A 15,526-nucleotide genomic window follows, 5' to 3' on the forward strand; every position below is an offset into this window, starting at 1 on the left:
ACATCATTAGTTCTAGATGAAGTGTTCCATGATTCATTGTTTGTGCATAACACCCAGTGCTCCATGCAGAACGTGCCCTCCTCAATACCCACCACCAGGCCAACCCATCCTCCCACCCCCCTCCCCCCCAGAACCCTCAGTTTGTTTTTCAGAGTCCATCGTCTCTCATGGTTCGTCCACCCCTCCGATTTCCCCCGTTTGAGAGAGTGTCTTAAGTAGACCCCATGCTGAATGCAGAGCTCAAACGCAGGGCTCAATCTCATGACCCTGGTATCACATGACCCTGATATCACAACTTGAGCAGAAACCAGTAGTTGAATGCTTAACCAACTGCACTACCCAGGTGCCTTTACAGTCTGTTCTTGTTTCAAAATGTGCATAAGCATATTGGTGTATGTAAGTTGTTAGTAAGTATACATATGGTGGGAGTGCATGTCCCTAAAGTTTTTTATTTCGTGGTAGCACTGTGAAATAAATTTGATGAGTCTAATTTTCTAGTTTGTTTCAGCCAAAGAACCCTTTCTTTAAGTGAAATCTTACTCATTTAAAAAGTACAAATCAAAAGCAGGGCTGTTTTGGTTGGAGGCTCTTGAGGGGCTCTTGAGGGGCCTTCTTGATGTGCACTTTGGAAATTGCTGGTTTAGCCTGGTTTAACTGACAGAGCCACCGAGGCGTCCCTGAAATAGTATTTTTTTTCTGTTTTTTTTGGGTAAATACCCAGTAGTGTGATTGATTACTGGGTTATAGGGTAATTCTATTTTTAATTTTTTGGAGAACCTCCATACTGTTTTCCACAGTGGCTGCACTAGTTTGCATTCTCATCAACAGTGCAAGAGGGTTCCTTTTTCTCCACATCCTCACCAACACCTGTTTGTTGTGTTGTTAATTTTAGCCATTCTGACAGGTGTGAAGTGATATCTCATCATGGTTTTGATTTGTATTTCCCTGATGAATGATGTTGAGCACCTTTTCATGTGTCTGTTGGCCATTGGATGTCTTTAGAGAAATGTCTGTTCACGTGTCTTCTGCCCAGTTTTAATTGGATTATTTGGTTTTTGGGTGTTGAGTTGTAGGAGTTCTTTATATATTTTGTATACTAACCCTTTGTCGGATATGTCATTTGCAAGTATCTTCTCTCATTCCGTAGGTTGCCTTTTAGTTTTGTTGATTGTTTGCTGTGCAGAAGCTTTTTATTTCGATGTAGTCCCAATAGTTTATTTTTTCTTTTGTTTTCCGTGCCTCAGGAGATACATCTAGAAAAAAGTTGCTGTGACCAATGTCAGAAAAATTAACTGCCTGTGCTCTTTTCTAGAATTTTTAATTTTTTTTATTTTTTTAAATTTTTTGACAGAGACACAGAGAGGGAACACAAGCAGGGGGAGTGGGAGAGGGAGAAGCAGGCTTCCCACAGAGCAGGGAGCCCGATGTGGGGCTCAATCCCAGGACTCTGGGATCATGACCCGAGCCGAAGGCAGACATTTAATGACTGAGCCACCCAGGCGCCCCTCTTTTCTAGAATTTTTATGGTTTCAGGTCTCACATTTAGGTCTTTAATCCATTTTGAATTAATTTTTGTGTATGATGTAAGAAAGTGGTCAAGTTTCATTCTTTTGCATGTAGCTGTCCAGTTTTCCCAACACATTTGTTGAAGAGACTGTCTTTTCCCCGTGGCGTATTTTTTTTTTTTTTTTTAAGATTTTATTTATTTATTTGACAGAGAGAGACACAGTGAGACAGCGCGAGCAGGAACACAAGCAGGGGGAGCAGGGGAGGGAGAAGCAGGCTTCCCGCCGAGCAGGGAGCCCGATGTGGGGCTTGATCGCAGGACCCTGGGATCGTGACCTGAGCTGAAGGCAGATGCTTAACAACTGAGCCACCCAGGCACCCCTTGTTGAGGGTTTTTATCATAAATAGATGTTGTACTTTGTCAAATGCTTTTTCTGAGAGGATGATGAAGTTTTAAATACATTGACTGGAACGAAACTCATGTGGTCTTACTTATTCAGTCTTGTACATCTTAAACCTAATTGCATTTGCTCTGACATTATCTAAATGCAGCGTTAGTTACATCAACTTTTGCTTTTGTAGCTAGGCCAGAGTTTTAGATGTGCACCCCGTCCTGTTTAATGAGGAGACTGACTGAGGAATGAATAGTATCAGCCAGAGCCGAGGGCTTGACAGCGCATAAGGAGAGGCTAACCTAGTTTACTTTAATGGGTTAGCTGTTCCTCACCCCTTCGGATGTCCTCTAGCTTTTCAAGGCCAATGGCCCAGCTGCCTGGCTCTTTGTAACAGGTGCTGCTGCCCTTCTGGTCTAAGAAAAGGTGCACCTGGTTTCTCCGGGGCACTCAGAGATGCAGTCTCATGACTGTGGGCTTAAGGGAGGGGGCGTGGCTCTCCTGGAGAGTACGTTTATTTTTGGTACATTTGTTGCAGGCTGCTTCTGAGAGGAACAGGAGCTACACTTGTTAGGCACAAATTTCGCCCTAAAATGTTTACATAATCCTAGTTTAGATTAGTTTGCATGGTACTGTCATTTTGGTTTTTCTAAAGACAGGTGTGTTCTGTGTTTGGTTTTATATTTCTTTGTGTCTCTCTATGCCTGTCCTTTCCCTTGCTTTTTTTTTTTTTTTAAAGATTTTATTTGTTTATTTTGACAGAGAGAGAGACAGCGAGAGAGGGAACACAAGCAGGGGGGAATGGAAGAGGGTGAGGCAGGCTTCCCGCCGAGCAGAGAGCCCGATCCCAGGACCCTGGGATCATGACCTGAGCCAAAGGCAGACGCCTAACGACTGAGCCACTCAGGCGCCCCTCCCTTGCTTTTCATTGTAAGACTACCTTCTGCTGTGTCCCTAAGTGGAGGCAAGACCAGTTTGATTTCTTCTTGTGGTTTGCCCAGGTGGCGGATGAATACATCTTTTCCCTGGAGGAGAATAAGAAGTCCAAGGGCCGTCGTCAGCCCTTAAGCAAGCTCCCCCGCCATCACCCACTCGTGTTGCAGGATTGCGTCAGTGATGATGGTAAGTGTTGTTTTCCCTCTTCACCAGGAAGAGGGAAGGAAGTGTTTCACCTGGACATCGGGAGGCCCAGCTGAATGTCAGGGGTGGGCCTGTGGCTGAGCCGTTCTCCCAGATAACTCCACAAAGAGGACAGGATCTCATTTGATACTTAATTTATAATCATATTTCTTTGTATGTCTGTGTATCTTGGAATGTGCCTAATACAGGATGATCGCATGCAGGTTCTTCTCTTTCTTTACTAGGAGGTACAGGCTGATTTTTCTGGATAGCAATTCTGTCAATGATGCCAAGCCCAATGCTGAATGTGTAGCTACAGAGATAACTAAGATATGTCCGTGCCCTCAAAAAGCTCACAAGGTAGTGAGGCAAACTGACAGGTAAACAGATCTAAAGAAAGGAGATGTTAATCTATGCAGAAGGGAGCGGGAAGAGAGATTCAGAGGGAGCCACTCAGTTAAAGGGCCAGGTCAGGGTGTGATGGGTGGGTCCAGAGTGAGGTGGGGGGAGAGGGAAGAGGGAGGCCTTGCTCTAGTGTGCCTTTAGGAGCCTTTGACGGGTTTTAAGTGGCCAGATTTACATTACAAGGATTGCTTCTAGTGACTGCATCTGGAGAATGGCTTTGAGGGCAACAGATGGGCTTTTGTCTTGGACTCTGAGAGATAGGGGAGGGTCTGAAGCAGGATGATGGTGGTAAGGATGGGGGGAGGGATGTAGTGAGGGTGTTGGGAGCATAAAGTCAGCTGGATATGGGGGTTGGATATAGACCTGTGAGTGTGGTTGTGGTAGGGACTGGAGAAGCCTGAGTTCAGTGCCTCCCTGCCTTCTAGCTTTGGTTGGGATTGGAAACCTGTGTTCAGTGTCTGTGGAGGATGTAGACTTGGGGCTAAGCTCGGTGGGTGTTTGATACTTTTTTTAAAAATGTATTCAAAATGGGGCACCTGGGTGGCTCAGTCAGTTAAGCGCCTGACTCTTGATTTCAGCTCAGGTCATGATCTCAGGGGTCATGGGATGGAGCCTTGTATCTGTTCCCACACTCAGTGGGGAGTCTGCTTGAGATTCTTACTCTTGCTCTCCCTCTGCCCCCAACCCCTGTGCTCACTTTTTCTCTCTCAAATAAATACTAAAAAAAATTTATTAAAATTTTTTTTTACTGAAGTGTAGTTGACACAGTTACATTGCTTTCAGGTGTTCAACATGGTGATTGGACAACTTTGTTATGCTATGCTGACCAAGTGTAGCTACCATCTGTTTGATACCTTTACCTAGAGTACATGAGGCCACTCGGGAGAGGGCAGAGGCTGGGGTAGGAGGACAGGAAGAAGGGCCTGTGAAGGAGACAGAAGGGGAATAGGCAGGGATTGGGGCAGAACTGGGAACTTTGTCTATCACTGGAGCTCAGAGTTGTTGCCATCAGGGCAGGGTGGTCTCCTGTGCTGCCTGGAGCTCAGAGTTCCAGGAACATGAGTGTGGGTGAGTCTCTGGCGGTGACCAGGTCCCTTGTTACTCTTGACTAATGCCAGGCCCTTTCTTACCCTGCCCTGTCCTTCCTGGCACCATTGGCTGACTGGGAAGGTCCAGAGTCACCAGCCTCTCTGCTCCATAAGCAAGCCCCATGTTGCCTTGCTGATCTGATGCTGGTGCCCACCTCTGCTGTTTTCCTTGGTAGTAGGATTGTGGTAAGCGGGTGGGGAAAGTCTCTTGAGATCCTATAGTCAAAAGTAGGCCAAACCTTGAGTCAGAGTCTGAGGAAGTCCTCTGTGCTCTTCCTCTGGCCCAGATGGGGCTTGGGTTCTCTGGGTAGCAGCAGCCTCGCTTCAGGGTCTCCACCCCCAGTGCTGTAAAGGCTCTAAATATAGGTCGTAGAAAATTGGAAAAGCAAAGTTATAAAGAGGACAGAATTACCCTGCAGAGGTGACCACTTGCATGTTTTAGTGTGTTAATCTTCCTGATTTTTCTAGTCAGATATTAGATTATGTCCATGTATGTCTTTTTATACTAAGTAGTTGAAATCATAACATACAGCCTGCCAACTGTTTATGATTAGTTTCAAATGTGGAAAAGTTGAAGGAATGAAAACACCGTGTGTGCCTCCCATACCCAGCGGCCGCCACCATGTTGCCATGGGCGCTGTCTTTACACGCACTGGGGTACACACACTCGCCGCCACCTTTGGGAGCGGGCTGTCACCACCAGGTCACCTGAAGTGCACTGAGAGGCATCTCCGAAGGATCCTCTCCTATACAAATGCTGTTACTACACTGAAGAAAATAAGCCATATCTCAGGATATTCTCCCATCTTCAGTTCATATTAATTTTTTCCTGCTTATCCCAAAAATGTGTTTTTAGCTTTTTTCCTTTAAAGCAGTATAAACCAAACCAGGGTCACCCATTTCAAAGCTTTGTTTCTTTAGTCTCTTTTAGTCTAGCACGCGCCCCCCCCCCGCCACACCTTATCCATTTTTTTTTTAAATCGAGGCATAAATACTCCATGAAATATACATGTCTAACTTGCACATCTCAGTGATGTTTTGTATATGTAAACTGTAAAATTCCTGCAAGTTTCACTTAACATAGTGAACATTTTTCCTTGTCATTACAGTGTTCATAAGTGGGGTGATTTGGGGCCACTTACGGTTTTGTAAACAGAGCAGATGTCACTGTGTTAATTTTTCTCTTGTGATTGGGAGGCTGTTTCTGTTTCTTCTATTCTATCTTGGTCACTCTTGTTTTGGCCAGGAGAAGGAAAATACCTGCTTTGGTTGCGGCACCATGGTTCCTGGCTGGGCCTGGTCGATGGGGCTTGTAGGGGTGGATTTTAATTGTCTGCAGTGGCCTCACTCTGTTACAGTACACTTCACTGAGGTCACTCACACGGCAGCTGCCAAGTCTCATTAGAGTCAACATGACTATGAAGGCAGAGTAGGTAACTATTTACACTGAGCCAGAGTTGCCAGAAATGAGCAATTAAATGGGCTCCTAGTGTAAGTATGTACCAGAGCGTTCCTTGGGCTGCTCTGCATAGGTCTGTAGGGCCTTTTCACAGCAGTTCTGTCTTGGAAGAAGTGAGATCATTGGAGGGGATGTAGCTGGGGATTCCTGATGCCCACACATAGCTAGATGCAGTGACCCCAGGGAGGGTGTCACGTGGTGCGGCTGGCACGGAGCTGGTCTCCTGTCAGGTGCAAGTGCTGCATACTTGGGCCTTTTTTGGACTTGCTTGCCAAAGAAGGACATCCCACATGTAACCTCTCATACTTCTCTCACTTGGGGGAGCATCTGGAGAAACACTATGGATTAGTTTATTTTGATATTTGTTGTCCCTTTTACCAAAGATTGCCTTCAGTGACCCATAATCTTAGAGTTATGGTGTTTACCTACCTCCTTGACCTTGTTTCTATTGGAACCTAGTGGGCTATGCCCATCTCACTGATTTAAGGGGAACTGGAAAGTGTGCACCTTTATCACTTCCATCTTGTTTTGCCAGCATAGTTTTTTGTTTTCTATTCAGCAATGTGTCCCTTTCTTTTGGGAAGATGGCACCCAGAGGGGATTTTCCTTCCTCAGGCAGTGCTGAGGCCTGATGAATCATATGCTCTTTTGTCTAGAGTCATGAGGAGATACGTATTTGTCATCTAGACCAGAGGTCTGTGAAGGAGCAGATAGTAAATATTTCAGACTTCATAGAAGGCCTTTCGCTGTCTGTCACATATTCTTCTTTCTTTCCCTTAATCTTTTAAAAATGTAAAAACAATTCTTAGCTCCCCAAGTGGATTGCATTTGTCCTATGGGCCATTGTGTGCTAGGCCTTGGTCTAGACTCAAGGTGTTACATCCTTTGGCTGGGAAAGAGGGTTCATCTTGGTCACGCTCTACCTTCCTCTGAGCAGAGCCAGGATAGTTGGGGATCCTTGTCCAGAAAAGGCAGATATCCCACTGACCTTTCCAGAGGGAGTTAGAAAGTTCTGACCAAGGCACATGGTGTAAAAACTTTTAAGCCTTGCCATCTCGTTGTTATTTTTTTTTCCTTGTTTCCCTTCAGTGCAACTATAGAGAAAACTCTTAAAAGGTAGGGACTCAACATGCTGACATATTGGAGGCAGCAAGTAACATGGTTTCTGGCAAGACTGTGTCTCACTGTGCTGCCCTTGGGCATAGGATTTGAATGCTGGCAGCTGTTAGGGGAGAGGAGAGTGGGTTGAATTCGGGAAAGAAGTCTAACCAGAGAAGGTGGTACAGGCAGGACTGTCTGCATTGTCATCCAAGTATTGAAGGAGTCTTTTGAAAATCACTTCTGCCCTTTGCCTCTATCATACCTGTAGGGTCTTAGGTTTAGGCCAAACCTGGAACCAAGGATCCAGGCTGAGCTCATTCTCTCTCTAGGCAGAGCTACAGATGTGCGGGACTGGTGCTGACTCATGCTCTGCTTCCTGCTCTAGAGTCATCTGAACAGCTGACCCCTGAGGAGGAGGCTGAGGAGACAGAGGCCTGGGCTAAGCCCCTGAGCCAACTATGGCAGAACCGACCCCCGAACTTTGAGGCCGAAAAGGAATTCAATGAGACCATGGCCCAGCAGGCCCCTCACTGCGCTGTCTGTATGATCTTTCAGACTTACCATCAGGTAAGCCCACTTTATTTTCTCTGTTTAGCCAGGACCAGCAGTCCAGAGGGGAGCGAGGTTTAATTGTGGGTATATATAGCTTGTCCCTGGTTGTCTTGGGAAAGGCTGTTCTTCTCGTGTTCTCTGCCCCGTCTGTGTACTGGTCAGGCTTCTCCGGCAGATAGTCCAGCAGTGTGGGTTTTCACTTGAGAATGGTTTGCAGAAGAGCTGCGGTGTGGCTTAGTCTTGGAGGGATTCCCTGTGGGCATCCTGGGGCACTCACACTGTTTGCAGAGGAACCTGTTTTTCTGTTACCATTCTAGTCAGTGATTGTTCCTTCTGGGTGGTTTTTTGTCCTGGCCAGTCTGGAGCACTGTACATTTCGTTACTGTGGTCTGCTGGGTCCTCCAGTGTTCTTTCTTTTCCCATTGCCACAGTGGATACGGGCAATAGTCAGAAGAAATTGGGTGCCGGGGCGGGTGGGGAGGTAGGAGCAGAGGGTTTGCAGGAGGGAGAGGAGTAGGGAAGCTCTGGGGCTGAGTTGGGCTGTGCCCCCTGGGCTCCTGAGGCATTTGGTGGCCATCCTTGGGCTCACCTCTAGGAGGTCAGGGATGCGTCCACGCCAGCATGTGTCAGGTGAGCAGTTCAGTCTCCACTGGGACCTGCACCATGGGGGAGGGGGGCATGTGGAGAAGCAGTCCTCTGAGCACTGAGCCTGGCGTGGCCCCAGATTGACGCTTGCCGAAGAATGGAACGTCAGACTGACATATTTTGGATTAGTGACTCACTGCTCCTTTCCATTGACAAAAGAGCAGATGTGAAAAACTGTACGTGCCCCTGCCTCGGAGACAAATGAATGGCCTGGTTGTCGGTCAGCAGACCTACTGTGTGGGTCTCAGAGTTTCATGAGGGGCCTGTGCCTAGGGTTGACATATTTCGGGCCCTGTCCTTGAAATGGTGGTAGAGCCAGCAGGTATCTGCGGTCAGGGTGTTTGCCAAGGGAAGTACGCAGACATAGCATTCTTTCTGAAGGGACCCCGAGCTGGCAACCACAGGTGAGGCCACAGCCGTGTGGCAGTGTTGCAGCTCAGGTGACTCGCTGCCATGGGCCCCAGGGGGACATCTGTGCTAGTCCACGAGGAGCGTCTGCTCTGGGTCCTGTCCCTGGGTGGGGGCCACCACACAGTGCCACACGTCGGGGAGCCCGCAAGAGCAACCTTGCTAACAACTCAGCGCATTTTATTACCACTTGATTTGGGAAGATTGAAATCCCAGTTGCCTCTTACCTCGCTCCCTTTTCTCAGTTGTCCCCAGGGGCCTTTGTTTGATGCCGCTGTGAGAAATTGAATTTGAGTCATTAGAGGTAACTTCAATTAGCAGCTCTGGGATAATGGCTATGCACCCGGGAGCCGTAGCCAGAGTCCTACCAGTAAGAGAGGCAGCTTTCTGCTGACAGAGCAGGTAGAAAGCTGGGAATACAGGCGCATGTTCACTGAGGGATGCACCTGCTCTCCCCATAGGTTGAGTTTGGAGGCCTTAGTCAGAGCTGTGGAAACACCTCAGCTCTAGCCCCCCAGAAGCAGAGGACCAAGCCATTGATTCCAGAAATGTGTTTCACCTCCACTGGCTGCAGCACGGACATCAACCTTTCTACCCCTTACCTTGAGGAGGACGGCACCAGCCTTCTCGTTTCCTGCAAGAAGTGCAGTGTCCGCGTCCATGCCAGTGAGTGCCTCTCTTGTCGCCTGCGGCCTGACCCAGGTGCCTGGGCCTACTCGCCCCATGTTGGCCTTCCCCCAGTCTGCCAGGGGCCTCCCCAGGCTCTCAAGTACAAAGATTGCTCTTGTGTTGTTGGGGGAGTTGGCTGTTGATGGAGTTGGAGTCGCACTGACTTTGGGGTCAACCTTGTGCTGTTCTCTGGGCCACAGATACCAGGAGGCGATTTGTCTGTGCTGCTCCCTGTGTGTTCAAAGCAGGCAACCTACAGTCTCTGACTTTTCGAGACATTGGGCCGTACTGTATGGGTGAACCCTGGGGCTCCTGACTCTAGAATTCAGGGGTTTTTCTGTAAGATTTGGTTGCGGCTTTCACTTTGATGGTATATGGAAAAGAGTTGCAAGTCTACATTCTCACTCTGGCCTCTGGATTTAATTTGCTCATCTTGGTATCCTTGTTAGGTTGTTATGGGGTTCCCCCGGCAAAGGCTTCTGAAGACTGGATGTGTTCTCGGTGTTCAGCCAATGCCCTGGAGGAGGTGAGTGCGTCCACAGTGTTGCTGTCTTCCCCATGAGACTTGGGGTTTGCTCAGGTCCAGGTTTTTTCTTGTGGACTTTCTATATCCAGCAGTGTGCACCGGGCCTGGTACACGGTGATGTCAGAGAGCGCGGATTGTCGGAATAAGTCCCCATGACAGCGTGGTTGCTGCCCAGCTGTGGCAGGGCATGAATGGAGTCTGGAAGCTGTGTTTGCTGTTTGCTACATTGTGTCTGGACCACATAGAGGTCCTCCTGTGGACCAGCAATAACCCCCTTTACAGAACTTAGCTATTGGGTTGGACCATCAGAATGTGGTTCATTTGGTAGCTTTCTCTTCATCACCCCCTGCCCCGGAACCTGGCAGTACCCCACATGGGAGGCAGGCAGAGCCCTATAATGCTTTCAGTTTGAGCAGAGTGTTCTTGGTGACTGCTTACAGTTGTTATTATTAACAGTAACAGTGGAGACGATTATGTTGAGTCAAGCAAATACTTCCTGTACTTTAGCCCTGGGTGGTCTCCCTGTCTTCCTGTAGGGGAGTCCTGCTTCCATGGACTGTGTAGGCGAGGCCCCATGTGCCATTAAGCCGCTTTCTTATGTGGAGGCTGCAGTTACCCAAAGGAGGCCGAGGAGGGAGCAGATTGGATGTTAATGACTTGGTGGTAACCACCCTTCCCCCTCTCCCTTGGCAGGATTGCTGTTTGTGCTCATTACGAGGAGGAGCCCTACAGAGAGCCAATGATGACAGGTGAGTTTCCGAGCAGAGGCTGCGGGGCTCGTTCTGGAGCAGCGTGCAGAGAGACACTGCGGGCGGTGGCTGTTCATCAGAATGACTGATGGAGGGTTTGGGAAGCGCATCGCTGGAGCTGGAATAGCATCTCCAAGACGAATTTTAAAAATGGGATGCCAAGGGGAGCCAAGCAGTCCTAGACCTTTCCGATCTAGCTTCTCCTCCGAAGCAGAGAGATAAGTGATGTCTTCCTTTCTGTGGAGCTAAGACAGACTCATGAGGTTTGGAGATCCTGCACCGATGACGCAGAGGCTCCAGGGGCCGGAAGTGAGAACAGTTTCCTTATTGTAGCTGGGGCCGGTGCAGAGGTGGCTGTGGCCATGGGCTTGTGAGCACGTGTCCACAGGCACACTCTCCCTGGCTCAGACCTGCTGTTGGAAGGAGGGTGAGTGTCCTTGGGGAGCAGAATGGGACATCGAGGAGAGCGCAGGCTCACCCGCCTCCTGTGGAGTCAGATCTGCAGAAGTCTGGGCATCATAGCTGGCAGGCAGCTTTTTGTCCACCGAGCTGACCCTTTGTGCCTGGTCTTCGCTTACTTGTTCTGAGGTAGAAACGTGAGGGGGGTGAAGTGTTTGCTCTGGAAAAGCAGGCTGTCGGGATAGTTCACACAGATCGGTGGGCAGCTGGTGGTGAATATCCTGCTTCCGGCTCTTGTCCTGTGGGAATTGGAGCCTTCTGCAGCACAGGAACCTCCCCCACCCTTCATGCTGTTCCAGGCAGACGGCTCTTCTGCTTGCTGCTTCCACGCCTTTAAAGGCACTTGCTGCCATTACTCAAGGTCATCGTGTTCCTCATAGTTGTGAGTGAGCACTGTTAAAAGTTCTTCCTTACTTGGAGTGGAAATGGCTCTGCTTTAGCCCCGCACCTTTACCTTATATTCCTAGTTCTGCCCTTGTGGGGCCACGCCAAACCAATCTGTTCCCTCTCTTGTAGAGAAGCCCCACATTGTGTGGTAGGTTTCCACCTGGCCTGATTATAAGAGCTCTCATCATGGTGCATATCAGTTTCTCAAAATGCCCTGATGTCCATTGAACAAACCCGTGAGAGTAGGTGGGGCCTGGGCCAGACCTTAACGAGTGAGTGTGCTGTGGGGGAAGGGAGCAGAGGGAGAGGTCATTTCAGCCCAGTGGAAGAGTTTGGGTGAAGGCCTGGAGGGGAGACCTGTGGCTACTGGCAGAAAGGGTGCACATGGAGACATTTTGAGACATTACTACCCAGCTCCTGTGGTAAAAGAGGTCTGTATAGAGCTCTCGGATTTATTCTCACTCCCTGAAACCTGCCTCACTCAATTAGCTATGGTGCTGCTCATTTTGTAACAGATTGTGAATGAATTTGTGGTGTAAGAAGTGCAACCCTATGCTAACCCAGGGTGGTGTGCTGGGGACCCATTTACATACTCAGTGTGGAGACACTCCTGGTTCTTACCTTGCTGGGTCCTGGGACCTTGCAGGTGGAAGTAAGAGGCCATGTTGGGTTGGGGAGGGAGCACTATGGGAAGGCCCCCCCACTCTTGAATCCATAGATTGGATGAGGAGGCCACAGGACCTTGGAGCCAGAGGTGACTGAGGTAGCCTTTGCTTTTGGCAGGTGGGTCCACGTCTCGTGTGCGGTGGCAATTTTGGAAGCAAGGTTTGTCAACATTGCCGAAAGAAGTCCAGTGGATGTGAGCAAAATTCCACTGCCCCGCTTCAAACTGGTAAGGAAGAGGAGATGGGCTTGGGGACTCTCTACATCATTGCCCCATTTACATGTCTCTGGGTGGAGAACATAATGTTTCTGAGGGCATCCTCCGCGTGGCCCAGTGGTCCACTTTTACCCTTGGTTTTGGTCAGGGTTTGTGAGTCACCGTATGGTTAAAACTACTTAGTGAGGACACACGTATTCAGATATGAGGTTGAAAGAGGTGTGTGCGCCCTCTTGTCTTGGGAGGAAGGTTGCTCGTTGGGCTGTGTGCATTTGGGCAGGGGAACGGTGGAGGAGATGGCGCTGGTAGCTCCTGGAGTCCCTGGCTTGCTTCCCTCGTGTTGTAGAAATGCGTCTTCTGCAAGAAGCGGAGGAAAAGAGCCGCTGGCTGCTGTGTGCAGTGCTCTCACGGCCGCTGCCCGACCGCCTTCCACGTGAGCTGCGCCCAGGCTGCGGGGGTGATGATGCAGCCCGACGACTGGCCTTTTGTCGTCTTCATTACCTGCTTCCGGCACAAGATCCCCAATCTGGAGGTGAGGGAGGATGCCGGTCTGGAATCCTCTTGACGGTTTCTAGGATCATTTTCTCTGCAGGCTATCCATTTATTGTTTCAGCAAGTATTCTCTCTGGCGTTCTGCTTTATGGAGCGTGCCAGTGAGGAAGGGACGAAGAGGCGGCCCCCGTCCATCTCTGCTCCCTGCCTGGCACCTCCTAATCCATTGGCACCAAATGGCTTGTGGTTGATCCCTTGTGATTCTCTGTGTAATTGTTTGCCACTCCTTCTCGGGGGGCCCTAGCTTATTAACACGAGCTTTCCTATTCCCTAACACTATGTCCGGGACAGAGCAGGGGCTCTGCAGATAGGGTGAGCTGGTAGAGCTCGGAAGAGTTAACCGTTAACCACCATACAGTAGAGATTTTTGTGCTTTTCTAAATAGTGAAGCTTGGAGAAGATTACATGTCATCTTAGCTAGACAGGTTATGAAAGGGTTTGGGTAGAAGGTGGCAGTTGAAGTGGGACTTCAAAAGTAAGTAGGAATTGTGAGAGGGAGGGCATTCGGGGCTTCAGAAGCAGAGCGAACACGTCTCAGGAGAACAACATATAAGACTGGTTCTGGGAATATGGTCGGGCTGATATTGAAAGACAAGCAGCACCAGATGGACACGTAAGCCCCTGGACTGCCCTTCTTAGGAGTTTGAGCTCTGTGAGGGGAACTTTGCAGAAATTATAATTTTGAGCCATATTTCTTAACAATTACTCTGGTGGTGGATTCAGAGGCTCAAAGAATAAGAATTTGAGACAGGGAGACTGGTTAGCCTGGGAGCAAAGTGAGGTCTGCAGTGGGAACACATAGCTCTACATAGGTAGAGCTTTGGGGTCACATCTAACCGTGGGGTCCTACGATGGGTGGAATTGAGAGGGTTTGTTGAACACCCTGGAGAGATTAGCCTGGGGAAGGGGTGAAGGAGTGTGAGTTTAAGATGGCTCAGGTTACTCCCCTCAAAGATGGAGAGGATGCAAATATGATGATGCTGTTAACTGTGACTGGAACTGATTCAGAGTAGGGCTGGTTTCTGGGGGAATGGGGGAGAAGTGAAAAAGAGGGTAGGACATTTGACTTTGAGGTCATTTCTGGAGAATTCTGATGGAGCTAGCAGCAGGCGCTAAAAAGCTGCTTTAACTATGAGGATGCAATTTGGATTTTACGAGTCTTTAACAGGGTAGTTCAATCCAGTTGCCATTAGAAACCAGGCTCTGGAGATTCCTGATACAAGAAGCAGATAGCAGAGCAGAAGCCTGTGGAAGTAGCTGAGAAAGTAGAGACAAGCCAGTGGAGAGGGATCAGGAGGCCGTGTGCTCTGGGGCGGGTCTGGTATAATGCTCAGTGGTGCCCCACACTGAGGAGTTGCCATGGGGTCTTCTGGTCAGAAGTCAGACTGTAGTTGGGGGAGTTAAGAGTCGAATAGAGAGAGCGATAAAGCCTTGTCAGCAGTACGGTGAACACGGTAGTGAAGGACACAAGAGAGTACCAACCTGGAGGAGCAAACCCGTCACTACTACTATGTGGGATCATGGCAGAGGCCTTGTTGGCTGGCTGGATTCTCCTTTTCCATAAAGATCTTTCACTGAGCACGAGAGGTGGTCAGGTGGGTTAGGAGCTCAGGAAGAGGAAAAATAGTCTTTGTGAGAAAGAGCTGGAGGGGCGGTGGGTGAGGTCGCGCTGAGCCCTGACGGCTCGGGCGCAGGGGTTTGGTTATGGTGCCAGGACAGTGACTTGGGGATTGTCATCAGTACTCCATATTCTTCAGTTTGCAGCCGTAGACTGCTGATGCTATGAGAAATGGGGGGACCATTGAGTATTTCCTACACACTCTTCAAATACTGACTGAGCGCCTGTCACATGTCAGGCCCAGGTTTAGGTGCTGGGAGTATACCAGTGAACCGGGCAAAACCGAGCCTGTCCTCCTGCTGCATACAGTTGAAAGACTTACAGAAATGTGTAAATAGTACAGTATATCTGATGGGGAGGAGTGTGGTGGATAAAAACGTAGCAGGACAAGGGGAGTGGAAGAGGGATAGTAAGGCACAGTGTCAATAGGTTGACATTTGGATGTGAAGGGGCCAGTGTGCAGATGACTGGGGAATAGCATTTCAGGTAGAGGGAACAGCAGGGCAGAGACTCTGTGGTGGGAACCTGCTTAGCACACATGCTCGGGGATAGCAAGGCGGCCCGTGTGACAGAGCGCAGTGCTTGGGGAACTTGGGGAGGAGCGGTTGGATACAATGCCACGAGATGCTCTGGGATCCCATTTGCATCAAGGGCAAGTTCAGAATGAGAGGGTGATGTGAGGGTCCCAGAGATGGCAGGGCCCTTAAAATGGCAGTCCCAGCTGAGAACATCCAGGGAACCTCAGCCTTTGTGCTATAGCCCTGAGTGTAGAGCTAGTGCTGAGGTGGGCATGGAGCATTGTCTGGGGCCCTGGGCTCAGATCTGTGGAGTGTCCACCTTGATGTGTGTCTAAGCTGTGTGCAGTAGTGGGTGCTATTTGGTCACTCCCAGGCAACAGTAGGGAAGTCACAAGAGTCTCTTATGGGGTAAAGGAACTAGGTGGAAGGTATAAGACAGTATGGATTGGGAGCTAAGGAGGTGCTACATTTATGGAGGAAAACAGGATGCTAG

At 49.2% G+C, this 15,526-nt stretch overlaps 1 protein-coding gene across 3 annotated transcripts in view; it reads left to right on the forward strand.

Annotated features, from left to right (window-relative positions):
• The window catches only part of KDM4A (lysine demethylase 4A), a 44,364-nt gene that overhangs the window by 22,506 nt on the left and 6,332 nt on the right, over positions 1-15,526 (forward strand). For all 3 annotated transcript variants that reach the window (XM_081818270.1, XM_081818268.1, XM_081818269.1), the window contains exons 12-18: positions 2,900-3,020; positions 7,456-7,637; positions 9,137-9,341; positions 9,794-9,870; positions 10,564-10,619; positions 12,249-12,357; positions 12,692-12,877. In XM_081818270.1, the coding sequence (XP_081674396.1) occupies positions 2,900-3,020; positions 7,456-7,637; positions 9,137-9,341; positions 9,794-9,870; positions 10,564-10,619; positions 12,249-12,357; positions 12,692-12,877 (936 nt within the window). The remainder of the gene's footprint in view (positions 1-2,899; positions 3,021-7,455; positions 7,638-9,136; positions 9,342-9,793; positions 9,871-10,563; positions 10,620-12,248; positions 12,358-12,691; positions 12,878-15,526) is intronic.

The sequence above is a fragment of the Leptonychotes weddellii genome, chromosome 4, assembly GCF_054177405.1.
Source record: "Leptonychotes weddellii isolate Sample4059 chromosome 4, ASM5417740v2, whole genome shotgun sequence".
Classification (NCBI taxonomy): Eukaryota; Metazoa; Chordata; class Mammalia; order Carnivora; family Phocidae; genus Leptonychotes; species Leptonychotes weddellii.